At 46.6% G+C, this 22,611-nt stretch overlaps 1 protein-coding gene across 5 annotated transcripts in view; it reads left to right on the top strand.

Moving 5' to 3' along the window:
• The window catches only part of MOCS1 (molybdenum cofactor synthesis 1), a 37,199-nt gene extending 14,938 nt beyond the window's left edge, over positions 1-22,261 (top strand). For 3 of the 5 annotated variants that reach the window (XM_026482848.4, XM_044378290.3, XM_026482850.4), the window contains 8 exons: positions 12,141-12,305; positions 14,460-14,521; positions 14,870-14,981; positions 15,397-15,509; positions 15,926-16,036; positions 18,284-18,404; positions 18,906-18,953; positions 20,712-22,261. In XM_026482848.4, coding sequence (XP_026338633.2) covers positions 12,141-12,305; positions 14,460-14,521; positions 14,870-14,981; positions 15,397-15,509; positions 15,926-16,036; positions 18,284-18,404; positions 18,906-18,953; positions 20,712-21,472 — 1,493 coding nt within the window. In that variant the 3' untranslated portion in view covers positions 21,473-22,261. Of the gene's footprint in view, positions 1-12,140; positions 12,306-14,459; positions 14,522-14,869; positions 14,982-15,396; positions 15,510-15,925; positions 16,037-18,283; positions 18,405-18,905; positions 18,969-20,711 lie in introns of all 5 variants that reach the window. The other 2 variants (XM_026482851.4, XM_057305090.1) reach the window with 2 other exon arrangements.
• The last annotated feature ends 350 nt before the right edge of the window (positions 22,262-22,611 follow it).

Genomic DNA, 22,611 nt, shown 5'->3' with positions numbered 1-22,611 from the left:
AAGAGTTTTATTGTTTTAGGACTTACATTTCGGTCCTTGAGCCATTTCAAGTTGATTTTTGAACATGATGTTTGATAAGGGTCCAACTTCATTCTTTGGCATGTAAGTACCCAATTTTCCTAGTACCATTTGTTGGAAACACTGTCCTTCCCCCATTGAATGGTTTAGGGACCCTTAAAACCATTTGGCCAGATCCTCAGGGGTTTATTTCTGGACTCCAGTCCTTTGGTGTATATGTATAGGCCAATACCACCCTGTTTTGATTACTGTAGCTTCATAATAGGTTTTGAAACCAGGGAATGTGTGAGTCTTCCCTTTGTTCTTCTTTTTTAAGATTGTTTTGGCTATTTGGACTTCCTTGGGATTCCATATGAATTTTAGGGTGGTTTTTCCTATTTCCATAAAAAATGTCATTGGCTTTTGTTAGAGATTGCATTGAATCCTTAGATTTCTTGAGGTAGTATTGTCATGTTAACAACATTAAGTCTTCCAATCCATGATGCATGTCCATTTAACTTTCATTTCTTTTGGCAATGTTTTATAGTTGTCATTGTAGAAACCTTTCACTTCCTTGGTTAAGTTAATTCCTGTATCTTTTATTCTTTTTGATATTGTAAATGGAATTGTTTTTGTAATTTTCTTTTTTAAGAGGGTTCATTGCTTGTGTATCTGTTGGAATTTTAATGCCATAAAACCTATATATCAAATTGGGGAGAATTAACATCTTTTTTGTTCATGCCCCCACCCTCCCACAGCCATCTCCTTCCTTTGCTCTTCTCTTTGCTCTGGGTGGCTGACCCCTAGGGTCTCCTTGCCTGTTGGGTTTCTGAAGCATTTGGGTTTCTGCACTGGGTTTTTGACAGTAGCTGAATTCTCTCCAGGACTAAAACTCCCACAGGGCTTTCTTGCCTCCATGGTGACTTAGTTGGACTCCTGACTTAATTTCTTCTCCATGTGCCTTTGGCCCTAGGCTTGGTAACTAATCCCCAGTGTTGCTAGTCTGAATGCTATACTATTCATTGTTGGAGCCCTTAATTCTGTCCATACCATGGCAAGTAGTCCTTTCATTAAAGTTTTCATTTTAACCATCTGGGATTAATTCTGTTTTATGCTAGGATCCTGATGGATAGTGTCATTTTTTAAAAAAAAAAATTATATTTTCTAATTGTGTTTGATTTATAATAGCATTGATAGGAAAGTTAAGAAAATATGTCTATTTCAATTCTTTGGAGTTTTCTATACCAGCAGTCATATCAGCGGTAACTAAGGGAATTTTTTTCCCTTATCTATTGCCTTTAATTTCCTTTTCTTGTCCTATTGCAATATCTAAGATCGCAAATATAATTTTGAATAGTAGTAGTAGTAGTACGAGAATGCTCCTAATGTTTCCCCATTTAGAATGATATTTCTTTTTTTTCCTCCACAAGTAACTTTAATCAAGTAATGAAGTTCCCGTCCTAGTTTAAGTTTTTTTTTTTTAAATTATATACGTTTTTATGTATGTTAGGGTGATCTATGATTTTTGTTTTCTGTAAGCTATTACTCTAAATGACATTATGGCTTTTCTTACATCACTCCTGTACTACACCCAACCTAGTCATGGTAAACTGTGCTTTTATCATCTACTATTAGGTTCAGTTTGTTGATACTCTAAGTTTTTGCATCTATATGTATGAGTGAAATGGGCATGTAATTTGCCTTCCTCATGCCTGCCTTAAATGATTGTGATATTAGGTTTCAAAGAATGAGTTGGGTAGCGTATTAGTCCATTCAGGCTGTTCTAACAAAATATAGATTAGGTAGCTTATAAACAGCAAACATTTATTTCTCACAGTTCTGGAGGCTGGAAATCCAAGATCAGGTGCCAGCATGGTCAGGTGAAAGCTCTCTTATCTTATCGTTGTATCGTCACATGGCAGAAGGAGGTCTGTGGGATCTCTCTTACCAGAGCACTACTCCCTCCACCCTCAAGACCTAGTCACCTCCCAAAGGCCCTACCTTCTAACACCATCACATTGAGCATTAGGATTCAACATGTGAATTTGGGGGGAGGGGCAGGGGACAAACATATAACCATAGCACTCATACTTCCGTCTGCAGGAGTTTGTGTTAATCCATGATAATCACTTCTTTGAAAATTTGATCTCACCTGTAAAATTGTGCTTGGTATATTCTTTGCAGGGAGATTTTTAACTGATGCTTCAATTCTTTTAATAGTTATTGCACTAGTCAAATTTTTGACTTCTTTTAGAGTCAGTTTTGGTAATTCTTTTTTTTAAGACATTTGTAATTATTTCTGATTTCAAATATATTGATATGAAATTGCTGATAGTATTTTCTTATTTTTTAATCTGTTTTATTTGTAGGTTTTTTTTTTTAATCTTAATATGTTTTATTTGTACCTTCTCTCTTTTCTGTTTCTTGATCGATCTTGCCAGAGGTTTGTCTGTTGTGCTAGTCTTCAACAAACCAACTTCTGGATTTGTGGAATCTTATTGTATATTTGTATTCTGTTTTATTATTTCTGCCTTCCATCCTGGTGTAGCCTATTGCTTTCATAACATTTGGTTATAAGTAACTTTTATTCTGATTTGTTCTTTGGTCTATGACATATTTATGTACTGTTTTTAATTCTAAATATATGAGGATTTTTCATGTATATTTTATTAAATTATAATTTAATTATGTAGTAGTCAGATCTTATCTGTATGATAATTCTTTAAAATTTATTGAGGCTTTCTTTATGACCTAGTGTATTGACATTTTTTATAAATGTTCTTTGTGGGCTTACAGAGAATGGTTATTTAATTTTTGGATGGAGACATCTATATTTGTTCATTGGATCCAGCTTGTTATTATTGTTCAAACCTTTGGTTATCTCCATTTGCTGGCTTTCTACCTGTTTGGCCTGCCAGTAATAAACAAGTGGGTAGATTTGTTAATTTCTCCCAGAGGTCACCATTTCTTTTTATTTTATATATGGTAGAGGTGATTTTATTAGATTCATATGTGGTTAGAACTGTTATGTCTTCTTCATGAACTGGATCTTTTTTCACTATGTAGTAGCTCTCTCTATAATGATACTTTGGGTCTTTAAGTTGTATGTATTTTATTTTACTAAAGTTATATCAGCTTGCTTTTGGCTTTAGTAAGACCATTGTATCTGGTTTCACCTTTTTACTTTAAACCTTTTTATGTTCTTATGCTTTAGATCTGTTTATTATAACAGCCCATAGCTATTACTTGTGTTTCTTTTAGCAAATTTGACAATCTCTCCCTCAACAAGTGAGTTGATTCTAGGTAACTGTATTGTAACTATTGAAATATTTGGACTTGTTTCTATAATCTTTTATCTGTCATACTTTTTCTATGTTTCTTTTTCCTCTCTTTTGGCTTTTAAATAAAAGCCTCCTTCTTCCTCCCTCCTAACAAGACAAGAACTGTAGCACAGTCTCAGGTCCTTGATTTTGTCACCCCTCGCTCCACCCTTACTGTTGATATTTTCTAGCATTTTATCTTTAGGTTATTAGGACTAGGCTGCCCATCTGTGTCTCTCTCTTTTTTAAAGATTTTATTTATTTATTTTTGAGAGAAAGAGAGAGAGCAAGCATGAGTTGGGGGTAAGGACAGAGGGAGAAGCAGACTCCCCGCTGAGCAGGGAGCCTGACATGGGGCTCGATCCCAGGATTCCAGGATCATGACCTGAGCTAAAGGCAGATGCTTAATTGACTGAGCCACCCGAGGGGCGCCTGGGTGGCTCAGTCAATTAAGCGTCTGCCTTCGGCCCAGGGCATGATCCTGGCGTTCCGGGATTGAGCCCCACATCAGGCTCCTCCGCTATGAGCCTGCTTCTTCCTCTCCCACTCCCCCTGCTTGTGTTCCCTCTCTCGCTGGCTGTCTCTCTCTCTGTTGAATGAATAAATAAAATCTTAAAAAAAAAAAAATAATTGAGCCACCCAGGCATCCCTTCTTTAAAAAAAATTTTTTTAATGATTTTATGTATTTGGGGGAGAGAGAGAGCAAGTGGGAAGAATAGAGGGAGAGGGACAACCTGACTCCACGCTGAGCATGAAGCCTGATGTGGAGCTCGAGCCCATGACCCTGAGATCATGACTTGAGCTGAAATCAAGAGTCGGATGCTTCATCGACTGAGCCACCCAGGCGCCCCCCTCTGTGTCTCTTGTAAGCACTCTCTGTTCTTTAAGATAACAGCAAACCAAGTGGATGCTGACACTCACAGGGGCCTGAGGAAGTTGTGTAATACAGTTTAGTAAAATCCTTGCATCGCTTCCTGACTCTGTGTTGTGGTTTGCCTGTTTCTCTTTTTCCCCTAATGCACAGTCCCTAGGAGATGGGAGGGTGTGGCCTGTGCCAGCCGTAGCTGGAACCCCAGTGACCTGGCTCTCCCCAATCCTCCCCTACTGATCCCACAAGGTCTCACACTGGTCTATCCCAGCAGTTACTACTCTGCTCCCTCAGTCCTGGCCACCCTAATCAAGAGCAGATTTCCCCTGTGGGTGGTCTGAGCAGGATCCCTTCCCTTTGGTTTTTCTTAAAACAAAACAAAACAAAAAAACCAAGAAAGAAAGAGTTAAAGAAAGAAAGTGTTTTTCTTGTTTTTTGTTTTTTAAGGAATTACCAAGGCATTTGCTCATCCCATAGTCCCATAATTCCTGCAGCATCTGCTGAATTTGTTTCTCATCTTATTTGAGTATTCTCTCTACAAGTTGTTTGATGTGTGTCTAATGGTGAATCTAATTTTGGTGGTGGATCTAATTAAATCTGGCAAGTAGTTTTTATAATGTTTTAAATTAGTAGAGTAGTAGTTTTATAATGTTATTTGAATGTATATAAAATTTTAGGTTCAAGTTTCATTTGTTTGTTCTGTTAAGAATGTCACTACATTGTCCCCTGACAGCCAGTATTGCTGTTAGGAAAAGTCTGGTTCTTGCTCTTGCTAGATGCTATATTCTTTCTCTCTGGAAGTTATTAGAGTGTTTTCTTTGTATCTGATTTTCTTAAATTTTACTATAACATCCCTAGAATAGGTTTTTCCTCATTTGTCCTGTTGACATTCAGTGAAATTGCTCTTTCAGTACTAAGCCATTTGTTTTAAATTTGGGGAAATTCTCTCCACTATTTCTTCAGATAGTTCCTCCTTGCCAGCTTAATTTTTTTCCTGGGACCTCTGTTATCTGGATGTTGTCCCTTCTACTTACAGCCTCCACAGTTTTTAAATTATATTGCGATTTCTTATTCTCATCCTCTTTTCTTTTTTTCAAAGATTTTATTTATTTTATTTTGGAGAGAGAGAGCAAGCAAGCAGGGCTAGGGGCAGAGGGAGAGGGAGAGAATATCAAGCAGACTCCGCGTTGAGCACAGAGCCTGACTCAGGGTTCAGTCTCACGACCCTGAGATCCACTGGATCTAGAGTCAGATGCTTAACCCACCAAGCTACCCAGGCACCCCTCTTTTCCATATTTTCCTGGGAGAGCCCTAAATCTTGGCTTCTAGCTCACCATATTACTGTATATCTTATTTCTTGTGTTTTTTATTTCATGATTATGCTTTTACCTACTATTTCTTTACCCTTGTTTTTTATGATGAAAATTTTTTCACATGTTTAATATCCTTCATTACTTCTTTTACTGTATTATGTTTCTCTTACATCATTCTATTTTAATCATTTTCCTTCTATTGGTATATATTTTATAGTTTTTTGGGGGGGGTGGAACTCAGGGAGCCTAGCTGTCCTTCTCAAAAGTCTCCTTAGTTTGGCTGGTGAATTTGGTCTCCTGAGGATATTCGCTATTCTGTATGGCACTTCTGAATGGAAAAAGATTTAAGGCCAGATCTTAGTCTCTGATAGGCCCACAGGGCTAAAGAACTGAGAATATCACAGTTACCCACTCGTGTTTGTAATCTCCACACCAACTGGCCCTGCCATGAATGACTGCATGAATGGTAGACTACCCGACTCCGGGACTTAGTATTCATTCAGATGATGGTGATAACAGCACCCCTACCATTCTGTAATATGGCAACCCCGCAGGGAGAAGCAGATTTGGAAGGAGGCAGTTACCCTTGATTTTAATCCACCAGTTCTGGGGCTTTGGAGGGGGTAGATGGAGGAATGAATGCCTAAGGCTGTCGTCTTCCACTCCTCTTCCTGAAGGGTCCTGGCAGATTCCCTGAGTTTACCTCCAGTGGATTCCCCAGCAGTGCTCTGGGGTGGTTGACACCGATTTCTTCAGTGAAGGGACACACGATGATTGTTCTGAGGCATTAGTGCGTGAGGCAAGAACCGAGCTTGAATGGCCTTGTTTTTCCCTAACCTGCTTGCTTTCTCTGCCAGTTGCGTTCAACCCCAGGCTACAAACACCCTCCCCCACACCCCGTTCAAAAGCACTCTCTTTTGGTGTTCCTTGAGATTTTCATTTTGTAAAGTTCCTAGATTCTGTGTTTCTTCAGAGCTGATTTGCTAAAGGGAGCCAACTACTGCTAATTTGCCATATTTTACTTTCCCATAGTAAAGCTCTTCTCTCTCTTTTTTTAACATTAAAAATAAAAACTGCTAGTTATTTTACCAGCAGAAATGGGTTTACTCGGGGATGAAAGAGAATTGCAATGTGGGACAGACAAGCTGTGGCAAAACCAGAGGCGAGTCTGGAGAACAAAGTGAGAGGTAGGCTAATTTTTATGGAGAAAACGGTTAAGTCAGGAAGGCTGCTATAAACCGAAAAGTCCATTGGAATCAACAGGGAGTTGGAAGTATAGTGGCTTCTCATTGGCTGAGCTGTTGCCAGGGGGAAAAGGAAGGTGTTTCTCTAGCTGGCAAAGTAAAGTATCCATTTGCAAGGTCAAGTCCCTCTTCCTGTTAGGTCTGCAAGTGACTCTGAGTGGTAGAGCTTGAGAGCTCCCCTGCGGAAACCTCCCAACTTCACTGTAGTGGGGCTTCCCATGATTAATTTTCACACTTTAAAACAACTCTTATTTTTAAACTTTTATTTTCTTGTTACAAGAATAGTGCATGTTTATTTCAAATAAGAAAAAAGAATATCACTGCTGCCCCATTACAACAACTGTCAACATTTTGGTTTGACCTGCCTGTCATTTTGCTTTGCATCTGGTTTCTAACTACTGTTTTCAACCTGGACTATAATTCCACATGTCTATTTCCCAACATCCCTAACCTGATTTTACAGTCATTTTTGGTGATATAATATTCCATCATCCAGACGAAGCATAATTTAAGCGGTTTTCTGTTGTTGGCTATATGAATGGTTTCCCTCTTCCTTTTATTATGTATTGTTCTCTAATAAACATTCTTGTGGATAAATATTGTTCACGTCCTTAATTATCTCCTTCGGTTAAATTCTCAGAAGTGAAATTTCAGGTCACAGGCTTTATAAGGTTCCACACGCTACTCTCCAGTTATAGAACTTATCTTCAGAAAAGTTATATAATTATAGTATTTCATCATGAGCGCGTGCATTTCCACACACCCCTGCCTAAACTGGATGTTAACTTTGTTGTCTTTTTCTCAAGCCAGCTTGTCTTGGGCACTTTACTTCTGGTTTCTGCACTCCATGTAGAGCTAAGCTGCTTGTTCACCAAGATTCATGCATTCAAGTAGTTTGAAATAAATTTTACCTTTAGATAAGTGAATATAAAAATCACCTGTAATCTTCCTTATTGAAGATAACTACCGTGGACATTTTTACACAGTATCTTTTTTCTACATCTAAATAAAAGCTCTTTGGTTTTTTGTTTTGTTTTAGTTCCATTCCGTTGGTATTTTACTATTGTATACAACTATGGGAGAATTCCTTTGCTCAATTCCAGCTTGCTCATTTGTTCTTCACAGGTGTCCATTCTGTTTTTCTACCTGTTTTTTTTTTCTTTTTAAAGATTTATTTATTTATTCGAGAGGGGGAGAGAATACAAGCGGGGGGGGGGGGGGAGGCAGAGGGAGAGGGAGAGAGAGAATCTCAAGCAGACAGCCCACTGAGCACAGGGTCCAACTTGGGGCTCGATCCCAGGACCCTCAGATCATGACTGAGCTGAAATCAAGAGTTGGAGGCTCAACTGACTGAGCCACCCAGGCACCCTAATTTTTTTTTTCTTTCTATAACTATACCTTTATTATTATTTTTTTGAGATATATACTTTTATTTTCAAGAGTTCTAATTCTTTTCTTGTTTCCAGGATGCAATAGTTATTCTCCTGAGGATCTTAACTTTGATTTTTGTGACCTGTAATTCACATATAACATTGTTAATTTCGGGTGTACAACACAGTGATTCAATATTTGTATATATTGCAAAATGAACACGACAAATCTGGTTAATATCTATCACTACACATAATTATAATTATTTTCCTTATTATGAGAACCTTTAAGATCTACTGTCTTAGCACCTTTCAAATATACAATACAGTATTATTAACTATAGTCACCATGGTGTACATTACATTCCCGTGACTTATTTATTTTATAAATGATGAGTGTGCCTTTTGACCCCCTTTACCCATTTCACTCACCCCCTATTCCTCACCTCTGGCAACCACCATTCTGTTCTCTTTATCTGTGAATTCCATTTTCTTTGGTTTTAGATTCCCCATATAAGTGAGCTCACATGGTATTTGTCTTTGTCTGAATTATTCCATTTAGCATATGCCTTCAAGGTCCATCCATGTTGTTACAGATGGCAAGTCTTCCTTTTTTATGGTGAAATAACATCCTACTGTGTGTATATATATATATATATATACCACATTATTTTTTATCCATTCGTCATCAGTGGACATTTAGGTTGTTTCCATGTCTTAGTTTTTGTAAATAATGCAGTGAACAATGGGGGTGCATATATCTTTTCGAGTTAGTGTTTTTGTTGTGGGTTTTTTTTTTTCCCAGATAAATACCTGGAAGTAGAATTGTTGGATCATATGGTAGTTCTGATTTTAAGTTTTTGAGGAAACTCTGTACTGTTTTCCATAGTGGCTGCATCAGTTTACATTTCCACCAACATTGTACAAGGGTTCTCTTTTCTCCATGTCCTTACCAACACTTGTTATTTCTTGTCTTTTTGATTATAGCCATCCCTAAGAGGTGTGAGGTGATTTCTCATTGTGGTTTCAATTTGCATTTGCCTGATGATGAGTGATTTTGAGCATTTTTTCATATACCTGTTGGCCATCATGTATATCTCTTTTAGAAAAAATGTTCAGATCCTCTGCCTATTGTAAATTAGATTGTTGGGTTTTTGTTGTCAAGTTGTATGAGTTCCTTATGTATTTTGGGTATTAACCCCTTACCAGATATATGATCTACAAGTATCTCCCTTCATACAGTAGGTTGCCTTTTTGTTTTGTTGATGGTTTCCTTTGTAAACGGAAGCTTTTTAGTTTGATGTTTTTCTACTTGTTTATTTTTGCCTTTGTTGCCTTTGCTTTTGGTGTCAACTCCAAAAAATCATCACCAACACTGATGTCAAGGAGCTTACCACCGTGTTTTCTTCTTGGAGTTTTACAGTTTCAGATCATATTTTGAGTTAATTTTTGCGCATGGTGTAAGGTAGTGGTCCAGTTTCAATTCTGCATGTGGCTGTCCAGTTTTCCCAACACCATGTACTGGAAAGATTCTCCTTTCCCCATTGCATATTCTTGGCTCCTTTGTCATAAATTCATTAGCTATATATGCATGGATTTACGCAAGGGCTCTGTATTCAGTTCCATCGAGCTATGTGTCTGTTTTTATCCAATACCATACTGTTTTGATTACTATAGCTTTATAATACAGTTTGAAATCAAGGGGTATGATGCCTTCAACTTTGTTCTTTTTTTCAAGATGGCTTTGCCTACTTAGAGTTTTTTGTGGTTCTATACATATTTTGGGTTTGTTTTATTTCTGTGAAAAATGCCAGAATTTTGGTGGAGGTTGCATTGATTCTGTAGATTGCTTTGGGTAGTATGAACATTTTAATGATATTAATTCTTCCAGTTCATGAGCACAGAATATCTTTCCATTTATTTGTGTCTTCTTCAATTTCTTTCATTAATGTCTTAGAGTTTTCAGTGTAGAGGTCTTTCACCTCCTTGGTTAAATTAATTTCTAGGTATTTTATTCTTTTGGATACAATTATAAATGGGATTGTTTTCTTTATTTCTCTTTCTGATAAGTTGGTATTACTATATAGAAATGCAACAAATTTCTGTATATTGATTTTTGTATCCTGTAACTATTCTAAATTCGTTTATTAGTTCTAACGTTTTTTTGGTACTTCTTTAGGGTTTTCTCTGTATACTTCCCTTCCAGTCTGATGCCTTGTATCTCTTTTTCCCCCACTAAGGTCTAGCTAAGACCTCCAATGCTATGTTGAATAAAAGTGGCAGGAACAGATATCCTTGTCTCGTTCCTGATCTTAGAGGAAGAGCTTTCAGCTTTTCACCATTGACTAAGATGTTAGTTGTAGGTTTGTCATATATGGCTTCTATTATGTTAAGGAATGTTCCTTCTACACCCACTTTAAAAAAAAATTTTTTTTAGAGTTTTCATCATGAAAGGATGTCAGATTTTTGTCATGTGTTTTTCTGCATCTTTTGAGATGGTCGTCTGATTTTTATCCTTCCTTTTGTTTATGTGACATATGTCACATTGATTTTGTGAATGTTGAACCATCCTTGCATCCCTGGAATAAATTCCATTTGATCATAATGTGTGATCCTTTTAGTATGTTGTTGAATATGATTTGCTAGTATGTTGTTGAGAATTTTGCATCTATATTCATTTAACCCTGATTTTTTTTTAATTCAATGAGCCAACTGATAGCACATCATTCATTTCAGATGTACTGTTCAATAAATTACGGTCATGGGCACTAACTGATTTTTAAAAGAATCCTCTAGTTATCTCTGTCACTTTTCCTTCCTCTTTAATTCTGTTTGTGGAATTTATCTTTCTTTTGCAACATTCTCCTTAAATGTGTGCTGACTCTTGGCTCTATACTCACGTCAGTGCCCAAGGCTTCTGTTGGCCTGGCTGCCGGTGCTGTTTCTGTTCATGCTGGTTTCCCCCACCCCCTCCAGCTAGCTTAAGTACTCTAGCCTTGGGGTAGAAGCTCAGCCTTCCCCCTGCATGCAGGGATGGAGGGAGACCAACTTACCCAGCTCAGGCAAATACAGTTCCCCAGACTGGTAATCTCCTTGACATGCCCAGGGTCCTTCCTACACCCTACGTAGGTGACTGGTAAGTTTGGGGCACACTAGTCCCCCTCCTACTTTGTACAGAACCTTCTGTATGTGCTTTGGGCTATGGTTTCTTCAATCCACATGAGCCCATCTGCTTTCTATCTTTCAGGATTTCGCCACTTGTCTGGGCCATTGAAGGCATTCTGTCTTGCTTTCTGATGCTATTGTGGACTCTTTTTTTTCATCCTTCTGTTATGTCTAGGGACTTGGGGTAGAATGGAGGAGGCGGTTTAGCAAAAATTCCAAACTCTTCTTTGTTTCTCCTGCGCAGAGAATGAGCACCTGTGAGTTGGTTAACTGAGAGCATAGTCTTGGAGTCAAGTACGCAGGGATTTGAATCTAAGCTGTTCTTACTAGTTGTGTGACTTTAAAGCAATTTTCTTCCTCTCTCCAAGTCTCTCTTGCCTTGTGTAGTAAATGGGGATAATCCTTGTTGTGAGGCTTCAGTGAGCTAAGGCATGCAAAGCCTTTGGCAGGGCCTCTGGCAGAGTGAGCACTCAGTGTTTATTCTTTTGGTTATTTTTTTTTTAAGATTTTATTTATTTATTTGACAGAGAGAGACAGCCAGTGAGAGAGGGAACACAAGCAGGAAGAAGCAGGCTCCCAGTGGAGGAGCCTGATGTGGGGCTCGATCCCAGAACACCGGGATCATGCCCTGAGCTGAAGGCAGATGCTTAACGACTGCGCCACCCAGGCGCCCCAATCATTTGGTTATTTTTATCAGAGTTTTTATTTTTCTGTTTTTTATTAAGCTAAGCCCAGTTAATAGAGGAGTGCTGAGAACCCCTTTTCCATCCATCTTATTTGAACTTGGAGTTTCTTCTTCCAGCCCTTCTCCTGGCCTCACCAGGAATAAACAGACTGACTGTCCCCTCCTGTTCTCTCTACAGCTCAGCTCCACCAGCTGGAAGGGCTGAGGACCATTGGCATCACCACCAATGGCATCAACCTAGCCCGGCTGCTCCCTCAGCTTCAGAAAGCTGGTCTCAGTGCCATCAACATCAGCCTGGATACGCTGGTGCCAGCCAAATTTGAGTTCATTGTTCGCAGGAAAGGTGAGCCAGTGTGGTTTGCAGTGGAGGGTAGCCCTCCAAGGGCCCACATAGTGGTGGAGCCCTGGCAAGGGGCCTGGTTGCTCCCTTTTGGTGTCTGAGCCTCAGATAAACATGGGCATTTATTCCTCACCCCTCACCTTCACCAAATGTCTTCTGTCTCTATCACCACACCCTTGGGAGATTTGGGGGATCAAATGCTAAGACCTGTGGTGACCAATCTCCTTCTGCCCTTCCCCCAGTGTCCCCATGAATGAGAGGGTTGCTAGTGTGCAGGCCTTTGCATCTTAAAACCAAGGTAGTCCCTGGCAGATGGGACAAGTTGGTTACTCTATAATGAACTCTGAGGAAATGTGGGGTAGCCCAGGGTGGAAGCAGCTGCTTTGGGGTACCAGGGTCAAGATCAACACTGCCATGGCCTCCCCTACCAGGCTTCATCAGGGAGGGCACAGGCGGGGAGGTAGAGCAGCCCTGAGCACTAGGTCTCATTAGACCAGCCCCCGATGTGTCTCGGGCCATGGGCTTCAGTTTGGGGTAGGAAGCATCCAGGATCAGATACCCTTTGATTTGGGGAGGGTGGTCCATAACTGAGACTTCTCTGCAGGATCAGAGACTCAGCAATCCTTCCCCTTCTCTGGAAACAGCTTCTAGCTTGCAGCCCCACTGTTTCCCCTGCTCCATGTGGTAACTCCCTGTTTATACCAACCATGTGCTGAGGACGAGCTCATGGATTCCTTGCCCTCTGTAAAGAACCGTTCCAGGTGCTGTGGGGAAAGACACACCCGACATTGCTCTGCCTTACAGGCCAAATGTGTGATGCCATTAGACCATCTTTGTCTGTCTTGTAGTGTCGATAAAGTGCTACAGAGAAGGAGAGAGAACTCCTACCAGGGAAGACCTAGAGGGCTCCATGGGGGAGGCATGGGCCTTGAGTAATGGGGAGTGGGGAGAAGAGTCGGATCAAAGGAGCTTACTTGGAAAGGAAATGTCAGTCGGGAACCTGCAAGGGCTCTGAGGCGGGAAAGTGGAAACTGTATTGTGGGTTTCACCTCCCTGCCTGACATCCACATCTCCCCTGCCTCCTTGTCTCATTTCCTGGAACGAGGATTGGAGACAGTAGATCTTGACGTCAGATCTGCCTTCCTGTTTATACTCTTGTGTCCACCACCTCCTTTTGGAGGTAGAGTGATTTAGAAAGGAAGAAACTTCTAGATTATCATAACAGCATTTTCTATGAAAGCCGCACTTTCCTCCCTTTTCCCTCCCTCACTGGGCAATCTAACAATGCCGCAGGGAAACCATGGAGGCCATCATGTGGTCACCCTCTCCCAGGATGCTGGCCTAGCTGTGAATCACCACAACCACCAGGCTGTGCGGGGTGGGTGTGGGCCAGCGCATGGGAGGCGCTCAAGTGTTTGGGCGTACGAGTGAGGGGAGAGTGAGCCGGACAGTGAGGGGAAGCCGACCTGGGATCACAGGTACTATGGGTTAACCACAGAGATGGGAGAACCACATGTGTTCTAATCGCTCACTGGCACTGCACATAGTAAGTGCATGGTGAGCGTGGACAGAGGGAGTGACTGGACTGAGTCTAGAAACCTGCATTCTAAGGCCCACGGCACGAGGCCTCCAGCTGGGGACTGCCTCTCCTTAGGGCCCCGGTTTCCCCATCTGAACAATGAGAGGGGTCATCTAGGTCAGGGTTGGCACACTACAGTCCAGCAGCCAAATGCAGCCCCCTGCTTATTTTTTTGTTTGTTTTTTGTTTTTTGTTCTATAGCCTGGGAGCCAAGAATGAATTTTACAGATAGTATTTATAATCAACGTAATGATAGGAAACTTTAACTATGAACCCTCGGTTAAGCAAAATATTATCCCAGCAAAAAGAGCTGTATTCTATTCTATTTGTAGAGCTGTGTTATTAAAAAAAATGTACTCAATTATCAGATTCTGAAATTAGTCAATACAGTCTTTACAGGATATACTTAATAATGTCCTCATTTTCACCTCTTAGCCTACAAAGCCTAAAATATTTACTATCTGGTCCCTGGACTTGGTGGTCCCTGAGGCTCTCTATTGCTCTGGTGTTTCCCTCTGGGTGTAAGGGAGACAGGGGAGAGGGAAAAAGTTTCCAGACCTATCTCTCCCTCCTTGTAGGCTTCCACAAGGTCATGGAGGGCATCTACAAGGCCATCGAGCTGGGCTATAGCCCTGTGAAGGTGAGCACATGCTACTGCTTTTGACCTCTGACTTCTGCCCCTCTACCCTGGCTAGGCCATTCGCTGACAGTGTCTGGGCCCATGGCAGCCCCCTGCCCTGGCCAGTGCAGCTAACTGTACTGTACCCCCACCCTTCCTTGCCCCCTGCATCCAGTGTGCCCCTGACCCCCCTACAAGGGAGGGGAGAAAACCAGTGATCCCGTTGGAATCCCCAACTTAAGAACGGGGAGAGAGATCAGGAATGGGCCCTCCAGTGAAGAGCCTAGGCAGGCGCCAGACCCCCCAAAGGTCATTGCTGAAAAAGAATGCAGGGAGATCAGCCCTTGTGGTCCTCTTGTCCCTGGCCAGGTAAACTGTGTGGTGATGCGAGGTCTGAACGAGGACGAGCTCCTGGACTTCGTGGCCTTGACTGAGGGCCTCCCTCTGGACGTGCGCTTCATAGAGTACATGCCCTTTGATGGTCAGTGACCTGAGACAGGGAGGGAAGAGAAGTTTGGGCCTAGAGGCAGAGCTGGTTCAGCACCATGCTGAGAGCATGGTGTGGGGATGCTGAGGATCCTGGGAAGGGTTGAGTGGGGTGGACAAGGTCTGGCTGACCCTGTGGGTGCTGCTGACCCCGGGAGCTGCTGTGTGTGTAGGAATTTCTCCAAGGATGATGGGGAGGGGCCTGGGCAGGCGCCAGGGCTAGGGCTATGATGGGGAATCAGAGGCACCTCCAAGTCGAGCATTGGTGCGGTTTGACCCACCTGTGTTAGGCCAGGCCTCCTGACCTCCCATCCAAGGGATGGAACTGATTCCTGGGTTCTGTGGGAGAATGGACCTGAAGACCCCAGGCCCCTGCAACTCTGACGCAGTGGCTTCCAACCCCGATACAGGTAACAGGTGGAATTTCAAGAAGCTGGTGAGCTACAAGGAGATGCTGGACACCCTCCGGCAGCGGTGGCCAGAGCTGGAGAAGCTGCCTGAGGAGGAATCCAGTACAGCCAAGGTTGGGGGCGGGTGGGTGGGGCCGAGCTGGGAGGAGGAGCGTGGGAGAGTGGGCACTGAGGTTAGAACGCAGTGAGCCAGGGTGGTGCCTTCACAGCTGCCTCCCTGCTCACGGGCAGAGCAGCAGGCTGGGCATGGGGCGACTGTTTGTACCTCGTCCTAGGCCGCGCTTCAGTGAGCGGTGGACAGGTGCTCTGGCCATAGGGCCCGCAGGCCTCCGAGTCCATAGCAGGTTTGCTGTCGGGCAGGCCAGGTGCAGGCAGAGAGCTTGTAGGTCATGCGTCGTGTCAGTCTTCTGGTGGCTGGGGGCCGGGGGTCCTCCTGAGAGGGCTGTGGGGTGGGGGCTCCAGTGCCCTCGGTGGCCCATGCAGCACCATCCCCTCTGCTGCCCTTCTTTTCCGGCCCCCCCCCCCCCAGACCTTTAAAATCCCTGGCTTCCGAGGCCAGCTCAGCTTTATTACGTCCATGTCTGAGCATTTCTGCGGCACCTGTAACCGACTGCGAATCACGGCGGACGGGAACCTCAAGGTAAGCGTCCCTTCCCTGCAAGGGCCCCCTTGCCACTTCCGTGTTGTGAATCTCTCTTCCCACGTGTGCCCCCAGTTCGGGGGGGGGGAGACTAGGGGGACACCTGGCGTGGTTGGCAAAATAGGGTCTGTTGTGGGGGGAGCGTGGGGGCAGAAGGTGAAAGTGGGGTTCATGGCCTTCCTTCCTGGGGCCCCTGAAGTAGCTTTGGTGGATGGGAGCCACTTGCCGGGACTCGGTGTTACCAGGATGGGCAGGGGAGAGGTGAAGGGTCAGCGCGCACTGGGCCCCAGCCCCCACCGGATGGGCCCCTTTCCAGGCCAGTGGCTCAGCTCTGAAAGCAGCGTCCATTACTCATACCTGGTCAGCCCTGTGGGGAATGACTGTGAGGCGCTGACATACCCACTCCCTTTAGAGGTGAAGTCTCACGGATAAGACCGAACAGAGAGCTGATGTGTGGCCATGTGTTGTTCTGTGTCAGATGCATGGCCAGACAGCCTGTGAGGGTGGTGGGCCTTGAGGGAGCACATTGTGGACCCTAGTGAACTTGAAGGGTGGAGGAGGGAGGGTGACACTTGTCTGGAGTTCATACTAACGTGGCTGGGGCAGATTAATGCCAGACACAGGGGGACCATGTGGTCAGGGGCCTGAATGCCCAGGTAAAAGGTACAGCGTGTGTACTGTGGACAGTAGGGTGCTGTGCGGTTTCTGCACAAGGGGAGACATGACTCCTGTTCATGTTTGAGGAAGAATAACCCACTGGTTGAATTTGGAAACAGGAAGACTAGTCAGCTGGCCCTTTAACAGTATTCCGTGCAGGTAAGAGTATGAGGTAATAAGGTTAGGAAGGAGGAATGAAGGAGATTGGAAAGGCATGTGGGGGCCCCGAGAAGGCGTCCAGGGGGAACCAGTCGGCTTTGGGAGCTGTTTAGCATTGGGGAGGAGGGAGATAGGAGATCAGAGGCATAAGCTGGACATCCAGAAGGGACCATCCTGCTCTTGTTCAAAAGCCGGCGATCTTTCTGGGCCGGAGATGTGGAATTGCCATGAAATATGGGTGGCATCAGTCTAGTCAGGGCTCCTGCAGGACATGGAAGGTGGGGCTCTGAAGAGAGGCTATCTCTAGTGTGGGGTGAAGGGGACTTAGAGGGATACCGAGACCCTGGGGAAGGGGAGGAAGCAGCGTCCCCGGGGTGCCCAGAGAACTGTAGCCCGGCGGAGCGGACACCTGCTTGGAGCTGCAGCTGTGGGGGGAGCAGTCACCCCCTCAGATGGCAGAGCCTGGAAGAAGCAGGGCAGAAATGGCCGATCTTTCTTTCCCCTTACTCTCCAATCTCCCACCAGCCAACTGAGGCAGGAGCCAGCTAGAGGGGCTCTCAGAAGGTGGAGCCCCTGGGAGCAGAGGGTGGGCCCTGTGGGCCTGTGGGGGAGCGAGGGATGGGGAATGGCCAGTAGTGTGAAGTAGGTGTACCTTCCACTTAGATTCTGTGACTCCTCTAGAGCTCTCTGCCCTCAGAGGGTTCTCAGACAGCCCTCTGTCCTCTGTGTCCACAGTGCCTTCTACAGGCTGGCACGTAGTAGGTGCTTTATAAAGTTTTGTGGGAGAAGGGTGGGTATCTCACGTGCTGGGACCATCTCATCCAGCCCTGAGCCCCCAGAGCAGCCAGCCTCTCTCAGAAGCCGGGATGGGTGGAGTTTGAATGGCCTCAGGATGCCCCCTCCACCGGGCCTGTGCTGTTCAGCCATCAGTCCAGGTCACAAACTGGAGAGGGTGCAGAGGCAGGTGGGTAATGTCCGTGAGTGCAGGGACCAAGGGGGAACAGGTGAAATGGGACGTTCATGCCGCATCTGGGGAGACTGCCGAGACTCAGCTGATGGGGTCTGTTCTCAAGGTACCAAAGAGGATACTCTGTGGAATGTCTCAGGAGAAGGTATGGAGCTGGATTTTTATGTGCTGTCTCTGTTGGCAGCTGTTTAATTTTTGATGGTGTGCTCTATAAGCTGAGGGGAGCATGACCGTAAATCCAACACAGGCTTTGGGATGTCTGAGTTTGCTTCCTGCCCTTCCGGCCTCTCTGGCTTCACTGCCTGGCTCCTGTCCCTCACTGTCCAGGAAGTCCTGCCTTGAGTGTGGCCCAGCCACAGGAGGCCTGGGTGCTGGTGCTCAGCCCACAGGAATGGTAGGGACGGGGGCCAAGGCTCGGGGCCAAGGGATGAATGTTCTCCTCTCCCCCACGGGGACCGTCCCAGGTCTGCCTCTTCGGGAACTCGGAGGTGTCTCTACGGGATCACCTGCGGGCAGGGGCCTCCGAGGAGGAGCTGCTGAGGATCGTCGGAGCCGCTGTGGGCAGGAAGAAGCGGCAGCATGCAGGTAAGGAGTGGGCACAGGGAAGGCCGGGCTGGCTCCTGAGTGGCCCCGAGGGGCGGAGGGGACAGAGCAAAGCTTGGCAGGAAGCCAGCAGGACTCTGGCCCGTCCTGGCGCCCAGGCCCTCCCATGGTGCCTGTAGACCAGGGTGTGGCAATGGTTCTCCTCCCTGGGGGCGTGGGCCCAGCAGAGCCTATGCAGGAGAGGGTGCCCTGGATTCTCTCGGCTGTTTTAGCGGGTAGAGGGGAAGAGGGGGGCACTGCACCTCTCTCATCCCACACATTGCCTTCTGTCGGGAGGGTGGGGTCCTGGGCATCCACTGTGTCCCCCAAGGGCACCCATTCTGGCTCTGTCGTGAGTGACCTTCCAGTGTGCAGTGGGGGCTTTTTGTCGGGGGTGCGTCTAGGTGAGTGCATGTCCCCGGGTTGTCATACCACTGTGTCCACCGTGGTTTCAGTGCACTCTCCTTTCCCCGCCCCTCCCTCCCCATCTTTCCCTTGCCCCAGGCATGTTCAGTATTGCCCAGATGAAGAACCGGCCCATGATCCTCATCGGTGGGTGACCCATCTGTACGTAACCGCTCACCCTTGTCCCTGGGGGATCCCGCCGGGTGGGCCCTGCTCCAAGGCTCCCCCCAGATCCTGCATTTCATCCTGATGGTCGCCTCCTTGTGTTTCTTCTGCTCATCCTCCACCTTCTCTCGCCCCTCCAGCTTTCCTGTCTTCTCCTCCCGGCCATTGCTCCCCCTCACTCTACGTACCACAGAAACCATCATTCTGTCTTATCACTAAGGTGGTTGTACCCTAAAAATGCAACTCCTGGTTAAGATGGACACCCTTCCTTGGCTCTGGGACCTCCCAGCCTAGATGCCATTACAGGAGCTGGGCAGAGCTTAGGGCGGCCAGCTAAGCATGTTCGTGCTTTTCAGGGAGGAGGCAGCCAGGATCTCAACTGCCTAACTCCTTAACTCCTGGGAACTTACATGCATAAAGCCTTGTGTGTTCTCTGGGAAACTGGCTGGTCCACGTGGAGCTTTAGGGCTGCTGCTACCCCTCCACCAGATATCCCAACTAGATCAGGGGGCACCTTGCCCCTCTTGGCCATAGCCATGTCTGGGCTTCGAAGTGTACCAGCAGGCAAGAGAAAGCAGTGAGAAAAACCAGGGGAAGGGATTCTCTTCTCCAGGGATTGGAGCCAAGTGAGTGCAGGTGCCCAGAGGAAGGCAGGTTGATGTGGGCCAGAGACAGCCCAAGGACTACCTCCCTTACCAGCCTCCCCAAGAAGGGAAGGAAGCTTCTCCACTGGGAAGAAAACATCTCTCTTCTTCCCTCCTTTCCAGTATCATAGTCCTACAGTTGGGCCTTGATCCATGCTGACACACCTTGATGGCAAGGAGTGGGGATGCCTTCCTGGGCGCCCTAGGAGGGAGGTTGTGCCTCTGACATTGGCCAGATGGGGGCCCAGAGCTGGGAAGCTGGAATTTGGGAGGGTTATTTGCTTCATAAGGTATAATATTCCTCTCAAGGACATAGAGTAATAAGCTGGTTTGGTTTCTATAAAACTAGGAGTTGCCTAGAACAGGGCCTCTGACTTTCATGTGCACATGAATCACTTGGGGATCTTGTCATTTCAGAGTCAGGTTTGGGAGGTCTGGGCTGGGGCTCTGCATCGGACCACCCTTTGGTTAACAAGAAAGCCTGCAAGACTCCCAAGGCCCTTGGCACCATTTGGATCAGCCTGTCGCTCTGCGGGTACTTCTGATGTCCTTGAGGGGGCTTCAAAGACATTGTTGAAATAGATACAATATTTCCCTTACTATCTTCACTGTATACTCGGTAATTACTATTAACTCTTCATAGGGGATGTGAAGAGGAGTTTGGTAGTGATTGGTAGTTCAGACTGAGACCTCACTGTAGCTTCCAGAAAAATGCAGGGACAGGGAGAGGTCATGTGATTGGGCTGCAGTCTTCGGACCGTTGGTGTTTCTGAAGAGAACTTTGGCGACAAGGAAGTTGGTGAGGAGGGGAGCCCAGGAGTGCCCCCACCCCCCCCCCTGCGGGCCCAGAGATGCTGGTGGGGCTGTGCCCTGAGCACCACCTGCCGTGAGGGGTGGCACTCCTGTATCCTGGGACCCTCTGTCTGCATACCTCCTGCTTTTTCTCTTCTTGCTGTGCTCTTTGCCCTTCACCCCTCTCTCTCCCCAGTGCAGAAGTGAGAACTTGAGGTGGGCAGGGAAGGGGTGGGAGAAGAGGTGGGGAAAAAAACTCCCCTTTTGGGCTTAGTCTTTTTTCTCTTTCCTTCTTGCTTTCCAGAGTTACTTTTGATGCTGCAAGATTCCCCACCAGCCATTCCAAGCATTTCCTCCCAGGACCCCTTTCAAATTCAGGGTATAAGACACAGAGTGAGTTTCTCCAACCAGATGGGAACTTTGTGGAAAGGAGGCTGGCTCCTCCGGACCCCTGTCCTTGCCCAGTGGCGGCTGGGGTCCGGCTGCCCTCAGAGACACTGCAGTTCCCACCTAGACTCAAATGCCAACCCGAAGTGCCTTAGCTCAGTGTCCCAGGCTCCTGCCACCCCCTCAGGACCCCTGCCACCCTCGGACCAATTAACCCATGTGGACACGGAAGGACGGGCAGCTATGGTAGATGTGGGCAGGAAGCCAGACACGGAGCGGGTGGCTGTGGCCTCAGCTGTGGTCCTGCTGGGGCCCGTGGCCTTCAGACTCGTCCGGGAGAACCAGCTAAAGAAGGGTGACGCCCTGGTGGTAGCCCAGCTTGCCGGAGTCCAGGCGGCCAAGCTGACCAGCCAGCTGATTCCTCTCTGCCACCACGTGGCCCTGAGCCACGTCCACGTGCGGCTGGAGCTGGACAGCACACGCCATGCTGTGGGGATCCAGGCATCTTGCCGGGCTCGGGGCCCCACTGGGGTGGAGATGGAAGCCCTGACCGCGGCTGCCGTGGCCGCCCTCACCGTGTACGACATGTGCAAGGGTGTCAGCAGAGACATTGTGTTGGGGGAGATCAAGCTCCTGAGCAAGACCGGCGGTCAGCGGGGGGACTTCCAGCGGACCTAGAGCTCTTGCCCCTCACCCCCGGCCCAGCCAGCCAGGTCAAGATGGGATGCAGTTCCGGCAAGTTCCTGTAACCCTGTCCCTGTTTACCTCCGCCAGTAGGAGCCTGAGGTCAGCCCTCCCCCCCTTTACCGCTACACTATCTCTAATGAGCTGCACAGTCTCCTGTCAGCCTTCCTGGACACTCCAGTCGTGGGAGGGGGTCACCAGGAGCAGCGCTGCAGAACCGAAAAATCCCATTGTGTGAAATAGTCCCCAGAGAACACATGCAGTTTCAAACGGCCTGGTCCATAACTTCTACTCCTTGTTTTGGGTTTCCTCTTCTGCCTTGGGAGAGAATAAGGGCTCATGAAGCAGAGGGAACCCACTTTGAGGAGGGAAGAGCATGGTTTGCATTAAGAATGTTCCACTACTTCTCTAAAGCAGTTTTGCCTTCCCGGGGTTGGGGAACCACCCCCCTGCCACCCTTCTGAAAGGGCCAGTCCTCCCCTCCTTTTGCCTGAGTCTGGGTCCCACCAAACTTGCAGGGATTTGGCTTCACCATTGCTCTTGTCCTGCTAGCAGCTCCCTTTCCTGAGCCTTTTCCTTTTGAATGGGACACACACAGGCAGCAGCCCTTAGGACTCCTTCCCCAAGCACACATCCCACACCTGGCCCTGTGCATTGCTGTCCAACCCACTGCCCACACCCCTTTATTCCGGAACATGTCAGGGAAAGAAGAGAGTTGAAGATTGCCTTCACCCTCACAGCGCACAAAATAAAGCCACGATGCCAACTTTGGAGATGCAGAAATGAGGACTGTCTGTGCAGAGGGCACTGAGCTGCCATGAATTCATGCCCACGCCCTCACCCCCGGGGAAAGAGGAGCAGGAAGGATGCTATAAAAGCCAAAGGGGCACATTCTCTGTAGCTCCCCCATCCTCCCTGTGGGAGAAGGTAGGACTGGAGTGGGAGGCCTAGAAATGCACCACCTGCTGTGAGTATCCATTGGGGGTGTCCCAAGCTCATCACGGGTTTTGCTGGCTATTAGAGATCAAGGGGGTGCACGCACTTGATGGTTCCTGGTCTGCACATCCCCAAACCCTGGGCTGGTTGGCTGGGTTTGCCCCTGTGGATAGGCGTCTTTGGGTCTATCCTCAGTG

Source organism: Ursus arctos, unplaced genomic scaffold (genome assembly GCF_023065955.2).
Source record: "Ursus arctos isolate Adak ecotype North America unplaced genomic scaffold, UrsArc2.0 scaffold_31, whole genome shotgun sequence".
NCBI classification, from domain to species: Eukaryota; Metazoa; Chordata; class Mammalia; order Carnivora; family Ursidae; genus Ursus; species Ursus arctos.
The sequence above is the reverse complement of the archived record's forward strand: the minus strand, read 5'-3'. Positions and strand labels throughout refer to the sequence as shown.